This window comes from Thermoascus crustaceus (assembly GCF_041956765.1).
Source record: "Thermoascus crustaceus strain CBS 181.67 unplaced genomic scaffold VTN00scaffold_2, whole genome shotgun sequence".
Lineage (NCBI taxonomy): Eukaryota > Fungi > Ascomycota > Eurotiomycetes > Eurotiales > Thermoascaceae > Thermoascus > Thermoascus crustaceus.
The window spans coordinates 423472-437860 of NW_027192528.1; the positions used below are offsets into that span (position 1 = coordinate 423472).

Here is a 14389-nt window from a genome sequence, read left to right on the forward strand (position 1 = left end):
CGTGAAGTGAGATACCTGAACTTATTCGGAAGCTATTTGGAAATCGGATTCAGACAATAGAATGCGACAAGACTATCAATTCTCGAAGAGGTGGGAATATAAAATATTTAATATCTAGCTAGTAAAATTTCGAAAGTCGCTTATCCTTCTCACCGCTATTCAATCCATTGTTAAGAGAGCTAAATTCAATTGTCTCATCGTTTCTAAGTCACTCTGTTGCCTCTGTTCTTGAATTTCTTCAAAATTAAAACCAGCAGGTATGATGTAATGCCGGCCGTTATCAGTCAGAACCCGTTGCTATCGGGCACAGCTGAGAGGGGCCTAGTGGCGGGCCCGGAACAGAGCTCCCCATAGGCCACGTGAAAAGCTGTTACGCGCCTTCACTCATTAGACAGTTCTTCGATTGTGCACTTCCATGCCCGAACACAGTGGCATTCCTCGTGTCCTCATGATCCCAACTGGTACTATGGGATCTCTATAACCTTACATCTTACCATTAGGCCGTCAGAGCCGCGTCTACTTCTCTTCACCGTTGCCTCACTCTTTTAACTCCGTTGCGGTTTCCTTGCTGGCAGAGCATCAAGAATACCTGTTACGCGTGAACTGCTTTGCCCAACTGTCAAGTGCCATTTTGCAAAGCTGGCGGAAAAAGCAGATCGAATTGACAGGTTACTGGGAAACAAGAAAGAGGCAAGGATAATTTCTCACCATGCGCCTTCATCTCATCATCCAGCGTCACGGTCTCCCTGTCACGCGCATCCTCTGGACGACGTCCCCGCTGTCCTTTGCAGGACCCAGTGCGGCAGGACTCCCCGCCTCTTCGTCGACGATCACTTCGACGCGCACCCCGAACGCGGCGTTCTCTAGCGGCGGGTACACGATTGCGCAGCTACTGGAGGATGTGAATGAGGTTGTGCCGTTGGAGACGCACCGTCATCCCGGTGGGAGGAATGATCAGTCTGGCGGGCAGTGGGGGCTTGAGGATTATGTCGTTGAAGTCGGTGGGTTCGAATGCCTGCATTTTATGGAGGTTGAGGGATTGCTGAGGGATGGGGATGAGGTGGTGTAAGTTTGATTCTCTATGCCCTATGCCTTTTGCTTTCTTGCTTTTTTATTAACACGATTGTTTCTTTCTTTTAGCATCCGGGCACTACAGACTTCAGATCTCAGAGCGAGAAGAATCTCCGGTCGCCTCCAGATTTCTGCAGATGGACGACACCTGATTGATGGGGTTCCGTTCGGAAGGCCGTATCTGAAGCGGCCATTCCCTTCGAGGCCCGCGGTCAAGATTCCGCCTAGGAAACGGCGACGTATCTCACACCCTGGTTGGAGGGCTGATCTGGATAAGGGAGAAGAGGACGCAGATTGGGGTGCTCCTGAGGCAGCTGGGAATGAACTCGCGCTTTTCCGGGATGATTATGTCGATTCCGACGAGGAGTCTGTTACTAGACATGGCCATGACGCCATCGAGGATGTACAACACTCGGAAAGTGATGCGGATTCCGAATTTGAAGAAGACGTGGATTTGACTGAAGAGCTTAAGGGGTTACAGGAGGATTTGAAGGAATCAGAAGCCCCACAAGCAGAAGCGGCCCGTGAGACTCCAACTAAGACTACAGAACGTGGGCCCCGCTTGAGGGATAGAACTCGCAGGCGGGCGGTACCAGATGAAAGCCCTGCGGCTCGGTCATCGTCTTCAGTCTCTCATCGTCACACTGAGAATGTTACTGTGACCAAGCCATCCCCGAAGACGAAGAACGTTAGATTCCAGAAAGGAAGGAAAGATGAAGTATCAAGTTCTTCAGTATCTTCTGAGAGTGAAGCCGAGTCAACTTCGGAGGAAATTGAATCGAGTGACGAGACTGAAACTAGCACTACTACCACTACCGCCTCTTCAGTGAGTTCCACTGACGAATCATCCTCAGAAGAAGACACAACTTCTGAGTCGGAGGTGGAAGAGTCCACTTCTGAATCGGAAGAGGAGACCACCTCTGAATCGGAGGAGGAAGAATCGACTTCCGAAGAAGAGGATGAAGCGGTTGCTAAGGTCCCAGGAAAAGCCCAAGTTGCTGAAGTCGAAAAGCCCAGGCCCAGGATGAATCCGCCAGGATATGGATCCGAAAGAACCAAGAAGAGCAACCGCCGGAATAAAATGCGGAGGCGATTGGCTAAACTGAAGGAGCTTGGCCTGCTACCTCCGAATGCCGACTTTGCCGCGTTACGAGCGTATGAAGAATCCAACAAAGTTTCGAGACAACTGTCTGAGACGAAAATTGCAGCCGAAGAGAAACCTCCAACCAACGAACAATTGGAATTTGAGGCGAAGAGGCAGAAGCTGCTGCGTGATCTTGCGTCCGGCGGTGTTGATGTTGACGGGTACTTGGAGAAAGAGAATGTCGCCCCCGCTGAGGATCAAGCTATGGAGGTGTCAACAGAGAATAATGTCGGCGAGGCTGAGGCTGTAACCGAGCCATCGAGGAGACCTACGCTGGATGTGGCGAGCTCTAAGCGACTACTTTTCGGATCGCTTGGGGTGAGGGCCCCAAAGACAAAGGAAGATGAGGAGGCCACACGGGAGAAGCTTGCGGGCAAAATTACCCCATTCCATTCGCAGAGGGAATTAAACAAAGAGCGCGTCGAAGAGCCAGAGAGCGACTCGGAAGAGAACTGGCAGGATAAGCTGACAATCAAGGCTACGGAGTGTGTTTACGATGACATTGAATTAACTGCACCACCCTTCCCTTTCGAGCAGCGTTGGGACATTGAAGCCCACGAGATAATACGCCAGCGCAAAGGTTGGGGAAAGAAAAAGGGAAGGAAGAGGAAACAAAGACCTGTCGACGTCGAAGGAGAGGAAGAATATGAGTACAACACGAATGGCTACTCGAATGGTCTTAGCTACGATGAAGAGCAGACCAATGGGGAGATTAATGGCACTGTTCCGGACCAAGAGATGCAGGATGTCAATGGGCTTTCTGAAACTAAACAGGGCAAACCTCTGGATGATCTTCCCCCTATCCCGGAGAACTTGACTTCTATTCCAGATCTCGTTGAAAGTGAGGCAAGGGGCGGTACTATTATTGCTTTCAAGCAGCTGGACATGTCCAAAGCTACGAACTGGCAACCAAGGGTATCCGATTATCGAGTAGCGCAGGTGGATGACGTGCTGGAGAACGGCACGATCAAGATACGGCTGGCGAAGCGCGATAGAGAGCAGCGGAAAGAAGCAGAGGCAATGGAGGAGGGGCCTCGTCAGTACAGTGGGTTTGAGATGCCTGGTTATGAAGATGAAATAGTAGAAGACGATGGCTTCCGCGAACTGTCCTTTGGAGAGCTCATCGAACCGAAACTCCTTCAAGCTGCGGCACACACTGAACCGGCACGACATGAGGGGGATGCGCAGAACGGCACCCTGTCGGTAAATTGATTTCCTTTCTCTTCAGAGTTCACCCTGTTCTCAGCTTACTCTTTAAAAGTCCCGGTAGAGAGGATGATGTTCAAGACGAGAACGAAGCGCTGTCGGTAGAAATGAAAGTCGTGCCTGTCGATCCCGAATTCCATCTCAAATCCTCCCAGCTCCGTAAAGAAATCTCGCAGCTGCTTCAAGACGCTGGTTTCAGGTCGGACATCGACTCTGACATCCTCGGGCCGGATCCGGAATTACTCACGACCAAAAAGTTGCTTGAAGACATCAGGAATGGCCGCGGCAGTTCGCTGGACGATGACGATGACCAGGACGACTCTGTTGTTCGGTCACCAACCTTCGTAGGATTCCCGTCTAGCCCCCCGAGTGTAGGATCTGTCCTACACGGCAACAATGCGTCTGGATCTCGTAACTCCACGCCCAAACAGTCGCCACGCCCAGAAGCAGATGGAGAGGCGGATGATCAATCAAACCAATCTCCAAAATCAATAAAGTCGCCCAGCCCGAAGTCGAACGGCGCTACTCCCAACTCCAAGTCAAATCCCAAGTACCCGATGCTGCCCCATATGTCCGATGATGCTCCGCAGAACACAGATGGCGACAACTGTGAGAAACCAGACGATGGTGATGGTAATGCTGGTGATGATGATGGTTACCTTCCGGAGCCAAGGTGCGGTTCTCCTCCGCCTGGCCAGGCTGGGTCGGATCCACTCCTGTCGACGATTCCGCAGACTGAGGGCTTAGATAGCCAGGATAGCTCCACTGTCCCGAATCCATTCTATGAAGTTGACAAGGCCTACGAGGAACGCCGCGGAAGGCAGAAGGAAGAGTCCCAAGAAAAAGAGAATGGCAAGGAGGCTCAGTTCGAGCTTCCGCCATTTGAGGCACTGTTCACCTCCACAGCTCCACCACGGACCGCAACTAAGTCGAGTTCACCGCCCCCGGAGCGTAAACGAAAAGCCCTGTCTTCACCAGTTCACCCCTCTTCTCAAGTGCCATTGCGTTCGTCTTCGAAAGAGATCGCTGACGATACGTCGGGCGTTGACTCACAATTAGTCCAAGACAGACAGCCGGACTTCAATCCCGGCCCCTCGCAGGCTTCTGAAATTGTCGACCTGACACTCTCGAGCCCCCCGCAATCCCCGGGCGGCAGTGATGAGGATTTCGAAAGGTCTCAGGGCCTTCCCCGAGGACCGGGGTGGGTTCAAAAGAACATGCGAGCGACAAGGCTGAGGACTAGGCGGTCAGCCGGTGGAAGTTTATTCGACTCGAGCAGCATCAGCACTCCGCGAGCGAGGAGAAGGAGGCAACGGGACAGTGGACTGCAAAACTAGGGGATTTCGATTGTACGTGGGCAGTGCTGCTGGGTCTGGATATACCGCATCTTTAGTGTATATAATACCTAGGTGTTTATCTGTGATTGATTCATGGAGTGCGGTTTTCTCAGGTATGTTGTATCATGTGCCAGTCTTATTACGAGAACTTCGAATACCAATGCATGTATAATCTATGATTGTTTAAGTATGCTTTTTCATACTCCTTGTATCAGGACGTATATGGCAGTCAGGGCTTAGGGTTCATGGTTAACAATAGGTCCGCCATGATTGGGCGGCGCGACGATAAGCTCGGTCACGGCGACGTCACCGACATGGAGATGGAGACAACAGGGAAGACGCGCGATGCGTCGAGATATAAACCGCCCGCTGGCCGGGGCTGTCTCGAAGTAGCTGGACTTCAGATTTCCCTGTCTTTTCTAGCGCGGGTTCTGGCGAATCCATTTACCCATCTCTTCATCCCTCTGCGCTGCATCATCCCCTACTTGGTATCCCCATATGCAGCAGCCCCTCCCCCGCTCGTCCCTGGTCCGCGCCTGTCCAAGAGCAACCGATCGTCTCATCTCCATTTCTCTCTATAGGCCGCGGCAGCGCAGCTGCTGTCGTGATTACGGATCCCAGTCCTCCAAATCTCTCTGTCGCTGTTCTTGTCGCTTGTCCCGTTTCTGCTCCTGCTCCTGCTGTCCCCATCCCTCTTTTACTCCCAAGCAGAACCTATCCAGTCCTGGATTATTTATAAGCCATACGCCATTTCGGTCTTACCTTGGAAGACCGTCAATTGATTATTGGAAACTCTCCTCCCGTCCCTTCTCATCCACTTCCCCCGCAGCGCTATCAATCACATCCGTCAAGATGGCACAGGAATACAGGCTCAAGGATATCCCATCCCTGTCCAGCATCCATGATTTCGACAAGGTTGAGTCCGAGGTCGAAGGCATTGAGGGCGGAAAAGTCCTCGTCCTCAGAGTTGGGGGCCAGGTGCATTGCCTCAGCCCGAGGTGTACGCACTATGGCGCGCCGTTGAAGCTGGGTGTTGTCTCTCCTGATGGGAGGTTGACGTGTCCGTGGCATGGAGGTGCGTCCTTCAACCACTTTTATTTTGTTCTGATGAAATGAGATTAGAGAGCTGACGGTGTTGCAGCGTGCTTCAATATCCCAACCGGAGACGTCGAGGACGCTCCTGCGCCAAATGCCTTGAATAAGTTTGATGTTTATGAGAGAGACGGTTCGGTATACATAAAGGGCGAGGAGTCCGCGATTCGGTTCGGGCAGCGTGACCCGGTCATGAAGTGCAATGTCTCCGCACCGGAGAAGGTGGTTATTGTTGGAGGGTAAACCGCCCAATCCCTTTTTCTAGACCAGCTTGGGTTTGCTTACTGACGTGTCTTTTCCCTGGTTATCAGTGGGAGTGGTACGCTTGGAGCTATACAGGCCCTGCGAGAACTGAACTATAAAGGAGCCCTAACCATCATCACACGGGAGCCAAACCTGCCCCTCGACCGGACAAAGCTGTCCAAGGCCCTCATCCCGGATGCGGAGAAGCTCCAATGGCGGTCTAAGGAGTGGTATGATGCTGCTTCCATCGATGTGGTCCATGACGAGGTGACATCTGTCGATTTCGGCGGCAAGACAGTCACCACGAAATCTGGAAAATCCTACCCTTATACCAAACTCATCCTCGCAACGGGTGGTATACCCCGTCCTCTTCCACTGGAAGGCTTCAAGGAGCTGGGTAACATCTTCCTGCTCCGGTTCATCACAGATGTACAGGAAATCCTGAAAGCGCTGGGTGAGAAGAACAAGAAGGTTGTCGTAATCGGCAGCTCATTCATCGGCATGGAAGTGGCCGTTGCTATGTCCAAGGAAAACGATGTGACAGTCGTTGGCCAAGAAAAGGCGCCCCTGGAACGGATCATGGGTGAGGAGGTCGGCCGCATCTTCCAGAGAAACCTGGAGAAGGCCGGTGTGAAGTTCAAATTGGCGACGGGTGTTGAGAAGGCAACCCCATCCAGCTCCGACCCAAGCAATGTTGGCGCCGTCCATCTCAAAGATGGCACCGTCCTCCCCGCAGACCTGGTCGTTCTCGGCGTGGGTATTAAGCCCGCGACCGGATTCCTAGAAGGCAATCCGGCCGTCCAGCTCGAGAAGGATGGCTCCCTCAGGACGGACGAGTCCTTCGCCGTGTCCGGCCTGGGCGGCGACGTCTTCGCTATCGGCGACATCGCGACATACCCCTACCACGGCCCGGGTGCAGACCCTGAAAAGGGCAACCCCATCCGCATCGAGCACTGGAACGTCGCGCAGAACGCCGGCCGCAGCGTCGCCCGCACGATCGTGCACTCCCTGTCCCCCGCGAGGAACCAGCCCCTGAAACCCAAGGCCTTCATCCCCATCTTCTGGTCCTCGCTGGGCGCGCAGCTCCGCTACTGCGGCACCACCACTGGTGGTTGGGACTCGCTCGTGCTCAGGGGCGAGCCTGAGAACGCCAAGTTCGCCGCGTTCTACTTCAAGGGGGACACGACGGTGGCGGTTGCGACGATGGGTATGGATCCTCTCATGACGAAGTGCGCGGAGCTCATGCGGAGAAGGAACATGCCGGATAAGAAACAGATCGAGGAGGGTGTGGATATACTGGCTATTGGTGTGCCGGAGAAGGTTAAGATGTAGAACCCCTTTTCATATGGCAATCCTTGTATGGCTGCCAGTATCATAGGTTTTTGATTGATTTTAATCTTAATTAGTGTCGATATCAGTATGAGTAAACGCGATCAGGGAAATGAAATGAAATGAAATGATGATATCTAATTCGATGAGATGCTTTTCTGCAATTATGTAAAGTACTACGTAGAGTCTGTGAATATTCTATTTTTGTCCCGATAAGCCATCCATACATAATAATAGACTATACCTTGCACAACAGTTAATGGAGAAAGATCTTGATAGATACGTACAGCACATACATACACCTGCTAATTGTCAATCCACAGCACACAGCCAAGCACCACCTATATAGATAATGCACTCGATCGTTTGGGAAAAGAAAATAAAAATAAAAAAGTGGTAGTGCTTGACTTTGTTTTTGTTCCCCTTCTCTTCTCTTTCTTCTTCGCCACATCCACTGTTGTGATTACATACCGGCTACGTAAGGTCGAGGAGACGGACTAGAAGCTGCACAGAATGCGATTGAGGCCACGTTCACCGTAGCGGATTTAAATCGAATAGGGAAATTAAGGCATCTAATTGACATAATAAAGCGTTTTGCAAATGTAGGTAGAAGCTGGGTTCTGTTTTAGGTGCTGTTGAGTATGTCGTCTAGATAGTAAGTTAGGTAGGTACCTACCTAGGTATCTAGGTACTTTATGTCGAAGTACTTGTTTGCAAACTCCCAGCGTGATGACGCATTTATCCGCCGTTAATCTGTTCGTGTTTATTATTTAGGCCCCAGTATTGATGGCCTTATTCGAAACCTCGACTAACAAGATTCAATATAAGACGGGGATATGCTTTTCTACCTACATACCTTAGGTAGGTATACAACTACTTGAGCTGTAGCCCCGCCAGACATATGCACAGTAGACTTTGCTGCAACCGGATTTCTGAACATTATCCACATAAGTCTCAGGACTTAACCTGCAACGAACTCCGCATTCCAGGTTCAAAGACAAGTGCCAGACTCATATCCTGAAAGAGATGATCCATCACATGACCCCCTCTCGTTCCCGTTGGCTCGGATATACAGCTGGCGACATCCAACATCCACTTCTGGGTGAACAATCATATCACGAGCTTTGAACCGGTTGCTACCAACCCATTACTTCAGGAAGATGTCACTGATGTTGCTATGTGATCACTCCTTTCTATTGGCAGCACCGTCCATCGGGAAAGGATCTTGGGAAAATCACCGTATAAGTACCTACGCAGCCCGCTTGCCTCGAGGAAATGGATCGAGAAAAAGTTTCTTTTCCGGACGTCATAAATTTGAGATCAGATCGCTCAAGCTGCTGTTTTTCTGATAAGCGATCACGATCTGGAACGAACTTCCTTTTTTTATCACCTTCGCTGGTTGATATAGGCATATACATACCTTACATTTACATATATACCGTTTAATTCACATATCTCTCACACTATGTCTGAACAAGAACTGCAAGCGCAGAACCTCTTTGATGTCTCGGGCTTCGTTGCCGTCGTGACCGGCGGTGGCAGCGGCATCGGGCTCATGGCCACGCAGACCTTGGCCGCCAATGGTGCCCGCGTCTACATTATCGGCAGACGACAGGAGGTTCTGAACAGAGTGGCCGAGAGGTACTCGTCGAAAGGGCAGATTTTCCCGTGAGTGTTTTTTTGTTTACTTGCTTCTTTTCATTTCATTTGCGATTTTGATGTTTCAGGGGTGGGGGTGGTATATATGTACATCCAGCTTCTCTGGAATACAATGCAGAATAATTGGATTGCTGACCTATTACGGCTTCTTATGAATATGATACAGAATCCAAGGTGACATCTCCGACACAGCCAGCATCCGCGCTATCGCCGCGGACCTCGAGAAGCGCGAAGAAAAGGGCATCAACATCCTTGTCAACAACAGCGGCGTCTCCCCGGAACTCAAAGCCAAGGAGGAATCGACCCAGATCGACTTCACCGACCCCCACGCCGTGGGCCAGTGGATGGTCCGCGACGGCGTCGAGGCCTGGCGCGAATCCTACGCGGGCAACGTCGCCGCGCACCACTTCCTCACCGCGGCGCTGCTCCCTTTACTGCGCAAGGGCGGCCAGGCCATCCCGGGACACTCCAGCGCCATCATCAACATCTCCAGCGCGGCCGGGATCACCAAGACGCATTCCCAGGGCCAGTTCGCGTACTCGTCCAGCAAGGCCGCGTTCCTGCATCTGACCAAGGAGTGGGCGCATACCTTTGTGCCGTTGAGGATCAGGGCGAATTGTATCGCGCCGGGGCTGTTCCCGACGGAGATGACGACGGGAGTGTCGGATGAGAATCAGAAGTCGCGTCTGGAGGGTGCGGGGTTCCATTTCCCGGCTGGTATGTCTCACCACATGGTCGTGGATTGTCAATAAACGTATATATGTGAAAGGTCTTGAAACTGATCGATCTTGAAAACAGGCCGCGTCGGAAAGGAAACCGACATCGGCAGCGCCCTGCTCTACCTCGCCAGCCGTGCCGGAACATACGTGAACGGACAGGTGGTCCATGTCGATGGAGGTATGGAACTCTCTTATTTTCCCCGATTTTTACCTCTGCAATTCCTTTCTTCGTTGCTGATATCCCTCGTCAAACCAGGCCTGCTTCTGAAGTCACCTTCCACGGAGTAAATTTATAGAAAGAATCTCCATAGTCGCATGGGGCATGATGACAAGGTTGAGATGAGATGTAGTGAAACTTCAATATTTAGTCCTAGGTATCCATCTAGTCTGATTACAATAGAAATGAATATATATATCAATGAATTGACGCAAAAGAATAAGCACCTCACAGAAGACAATATCCAGATTTTATAACAAATTCGCTTCCTTTGATGATTGTCTGCTCTTTTCTTTGTTTACGTTGTCTTTTTAGTTTGTAACCCTGTGATATAGTATAATCACAAGATCAGACAATGGTGGCTGGCTGGAAAAAAATCTAGATCCGGAGCCAGTGCAGGGATGTAGATCTAGATAGGTGCTGACTTAGACCTGTGAAGAAATAGATCTACATTCATTATCATACAGGTTGCTAGCATGCTGTGAATAGTTTTCTTGGTAACCTAAGACTTTTGATGTTCACGGACCAAACAAACGCGGTTAGTGACTTTGACGCAGGAACTGTCCAGGACTGAATTTGGAAGACAGTATTGTAGGGATATTTCTGTTAAAGGCTCTTTGATGATATAAAAGGCATTGTTCTACAAATATCTAGATTCGTAGTTGTTTGATAAATTCACTCTGGGACATGATGGTCTGTGGTGGTGGAGGGCCATTGATATAATGGGATGAAAGAGGAGCCATAGGGCAGAACCGTATTATATATACGTCTATCAAGCCTATGGCTTATCTACACATCCTACTCAAGGTAGATGTTCTGGATAGCTGTCTAGTCACACACGGTGTCGACACCGATAACTTGTTTGCTCTTTTAGCTATCTCCTCTACAGCATATAGATACCAAATTTCCGTATTGGAAGTGTTTGAAAGAACCTTTTCCGTTATCTCTTTTCATGAATGGTATCAACAAAAGTCACAAGCATAGAAACATGCACAAATTAGGGTAGGTGAGGTCGCCTCTTCTGTATGATTCGTTCTCTTCCAACAGCTTGCCAACCTCAACTGCAGGAAGTGAGGGGTCAAAGTTAAGCTGTGGCTGCGAGGAAAATGAGGAACAAAACCGTCGTGAAGAACAAGAAACTATGTCTATGGATTTATTTAGAGGAAATAATCCGGTGTGCGCCTCGATACCATGGGTTCTCCAGCTCTTGGGCATGGGTCAAATTGTAAGCTGTTCATAAAGAGAAGAGGTCAGAAAATGTTGAACGAAAATCAGGCTAAGCAGAGGACAGTGGATATGTGACGTACAATGTGTACTTAAGATGCTCGTCGATCTCCATGATCGCAGCCTGGTTGCCGCATCGGTAGCAGTAGTTTGGAGCTGAAGTAATCAGCAAGCAACCCATGGACACTTCGAGAATGCAAGCACATACCTGAGAAGATCGTGACGACATTTCTATCCTGGGACCAGTTATATCCCTCCATCACCAATTGATGTGCTCGTGCAACCAGAGTCAAGCCGTTATTGTGGTTGAATGCCTCCGAAATATCCTGCCCGAACGTGTATCCTGCGCCACGAGGAGAGATACCCCAGCCGCATCTGTCATCGGGATCACTCCAGAGCAGATCGCACATGGGCCCCTCATGGGGAACTTCCTGGATGCGGTCAAGAGAACGGATGTTATCAAGGGTATCGATGGAAGGACTGAGACCTCCGTGGAGGCAGAAAATCTGGTTATCAATAAGTGCAGTGAGGGGAAGGTAGTCGAAGAGGTCTGTGAAATATTTCCAGACATTGGCATTGCCGTATTTACGCAAGCATTCATCGTAGAAGCCATACACCTGTGTGATCTGGCGGGACTCATGATTACCGCGAAGGATCGTGATGCGCTGGGGGTAGCGGATCTTGAGAGCAACAAGGAGCGTCACCGTCTCGACGGAGTAATAGCCACGGTCGACATAATCACCTGAAGTGGAGATAACGGTGTCAGGGGAGACGCGGCCGCAGAAACAACGCCCGATGGCTTACCCATGAACAAGTAATTCGTGTCTGGATTAGGTCCTCCGATACGGAACAGCTCCATCAGGTCGTGAAACTGGCCGTGTATATCTCCACAGACTGTGACGGGGCATTTCTGCGATGCGAGTGTCAATTGACCTGTTTCGTCCCACGGTCGCATCTCCGGACTAGAACAGGTACACGTACCACCGGTTGCACATTCGACTCTTCTTGTAACACTTCTCTCGCCTGCCGGGGAGCGCGTCAATCATTGCGCCCTCCGTACCATTGGATAGAGCGCAGAACCCACCCGATCGCACAGTCGCTGCACATCATTCTCTGCCAACTGCTTACAGTTCATCAGATTCTCAATCCATCCATCCAGAGTCGGTATGGACCCTGGGTCAGACGTCGGGGAAAGGCGATGTGGTTCGGGCGACCTCGCGGTATCGATCTCCATGTTGTTATCCATTGATCGGTGGTGGATGAAGGGAAAAGCTCAGGACAACTGGAGCTGGGGAGGGGCGGGAACTGGGGGTCTCGTGAGGATGACAAGATTCGTCTGGCGGCGCGGGCACGAGCAGGAGCTGGTCACGAGAGGAGAAAAGCAAGGGAGATGACGATAGAGGATCCTAAAGACCTTCGCGCCGTGATCTATGTCGTGGAGATGGGGGTTGCGTTGCGGAGGGCCTCCGTTCGGTGCTGAAACGCAAGGTGGATGGGTCTGGGTTGGACATTTCCAAACATGCGCCACACCGCCTCAGCCACACCCCGGGAGGAGAGATGAGGAGAGCTGGAGACCTCGCGCTCCCCGTCGCCCACGCGAGTCGACTACGGTTCACTCACTCTACGGTGCGAGGAAATTTCCGATACAATAAAGTACATTGAATTGAGCCTACCAGATCATCGTAAAATTGCTGTCATACTGTAGCCATCGCTCGCTACTTCGTACATACATCTCCCTCCAACGCTCGCCCGCTTCCCGCGCGCTTAGATGATGTCACCACCAAACCCGCCGAAACCACCAAATCCACCACCCCGTCCTCGTCCTCGACCGAACGGGGGCCCAGCTCCGGGCCCAACCGGATCGTATCTGGACCCAGGAGGCGCTTGTGGATCGTATCCTCCACCTCTGGGACCGCCAAACATCTCATCGAAGGTCGGGTGCATACCACCACCTCCGCCCCCGAGTCCAGGTCCATATGGCCGAAAAGGATCATTTGGGCCTAGACCAGGGGGATATAGGTCTCGTTCACCGATACTCAATGGGTTCCTACCCGGCGGTGGGTAGACTCGTGGCCCCCTGTTTATCTCATACTCGTCCTCAAACCCTGGCGGGGGGAAGTCGCCAGGAGGGCCAGGACGCCGCGGAGCTGCTGCCAAAGGATCGTCAAACGGATATGGACGGGCAGGCTCCGGCAAACGGTCATCCCGTAGCGGATCACGCTCTGGAGGCCGCTCCTGCTGCCTCTCTCGCAAGGTTTCCCTGGTTTCTTCATATCCTTCTTTGTATAGACCCGGAGCCAACTTCTGGATCACATTTACCTTGAACAGCTCGATGAGGTCGTTCAGTCGAGCCGTTGATATGAAAACATCTCTGAGAGCGCCAGTAAGATTTGTAGTCTGTGTCAGAGGGAGAGCGGATTCGGAGACATAGTCTTTCACCGGAAGGTCAAAGGAAGTGGTCTTGTCGTGGCCCAGGGCCAAAGCAAAGACAACTGCATTGTTTCCTAATCGACTGATTTTGAGTAGATATTCCATCGATGACTGTGAGTGAGCATAACGAAAGGCATATGTGGAACTACTATTCCACTCCGCGGGGAGCAAAGAGGTTTCTGTAGAGGTATCTACTTCACCAGTTAGTTCATCAGCTAGTTGGACAGAACAGCACGACAAAGGTGTCCGACGGACCTATTCTGTGCTCTTCTCCCAGCCCAATCAATCTGAAGTCCACTGCAAGCATACAGGCATGTCCAATGATGGCGATAGCCTCATAGGCATTCTTGAGGCTGGCTTCGGCTTGACCAAGAGCGTTCGCTGCAAGCTCCAAGATGCGATCTGGTGCTAGAGCACCTCCTTGAGATGAAGCCATGGTAGATTCTGATGCAATAATGCTCCGGGGCTATATAGCAGCAGTCTCTCCGTCCGAAGCAGCAAAAGTTGCTGGGAGGCAACTGTAGTTGCTGCCTTGAAGCGCGTCGCAGCAAGATCACTACGGCGGAGGGTTCATGTCTGCGGCACCGCAGAACTAACTACGGCCCGCTGGGCGAGCATGCAGCGCAACCCCAACTTCGATCTTACCGTCAGTTGACTGCTGCCCAGTCCTGTCATCTAGTTGAGACAGAACACAGCAAAAGGCCATGTATCATTCGCA

General features: G+C 51.3%; 5 protein-coding genes across 5 annotated transcripts; 3 read left to right on the plus strand and 2 right to left on the minus strand.

The window, feature by feature from the left end:
- Positions 1-709: 709 nt before the first annotated feature.
- On the plus strand, positions 710-4814 carry VTN00DRAFT_3665 (uncharacterized protein; the record flags this gene model as incomplete). Its single annotated transcript, XM_069430007.1, has 4 exons — positions 710-1065; positions 1141-3414; positions 3477-4622; positions 4673-4814. The coding sequence occupies 4 exons, from the start codon at positions 710-712 to the stop codon at positions 4812-4814; spliced, it is 3918 nt and encodes a 1305-aa protein (XP_069289186.1).
- Positions 4815-5610: 796 nt separating this feature from the next.
- Positions 5611-7425, plus strand: VTN00DRAFT_3666 (uncharacterized protein; the record flags this gene model as incomplete). Its single annotated transcript, XM_069430008.1, has 3 exons — positions 5611-5833; positions 5900-6089; positions 6162-7425. The coding sequence occupies 3 exons, from the start codon at positions 5611-5613 to the stop codon at positions 7423-7425; spliced, it is 1677 nt and encodes a 558-aa protein (XP_069289187.1).
- Positions 7426-8887: 1462 nt separating this feature from the next.
- VTN00DRAFT_3667 (uncharacterized protein) lies at positions 8888-10088 on the plus strand (the record flags this gene model as incomplete). The annotated part of the gene is made up of 4 exons (XM_069430009.1): positions 8888-9090; positions 9248-9798; positions 9880-9978; positions 10057-10088. 4 exons carry the CDS (start codon positions 8888-8890, stop codon positions 10086-10088), a joined length of 885 nt encoding a protein of 294 aa, XP_069289188.1.
- A 1086-nt stretch (positions 10089-11174) lies between these two features.
- VTN00DRAFT_3668 (uncharacterized protein) lies at positions 11175-12487 on the minus strand (the record flags this gene model as incomplete). The annotated part of the gene is made up of 6 exons (XM_069430010.1): positions 11175-11247; positions 11325-11397; positions 11450-11983; positions 12046-12151; positions 12223-12264; positions 12326-12487. The coding sequence occupies 6 exons, from the start codon at positions 12485-12487 to the stop codon at positions 11175-11177; spliced, it is 990 nt and encodes a 329-aa protein (XP_069289189.1).
- A 518-nt stretch (positions 12488-13005) lies between these two features.
- VTN00DRAFT_3669 (uncharacterized protein) lies at positions 13006-14107 on the minus strand (the record flags this gene model as incomplete). Its single annotated transcript, XM_069430011.1, has 2 exons — positions 13006-13862; positions 13927-14107. 2 exons carry the CDS (start codon positions 14105-14107, stop codon positions 13006-13008), a joined length of 1038 nt encoding a protein of 345 aa, XP_069289190.1.
- Between the last annotated feature and the right edge of the window lie 282 nt (positions 14108-14389).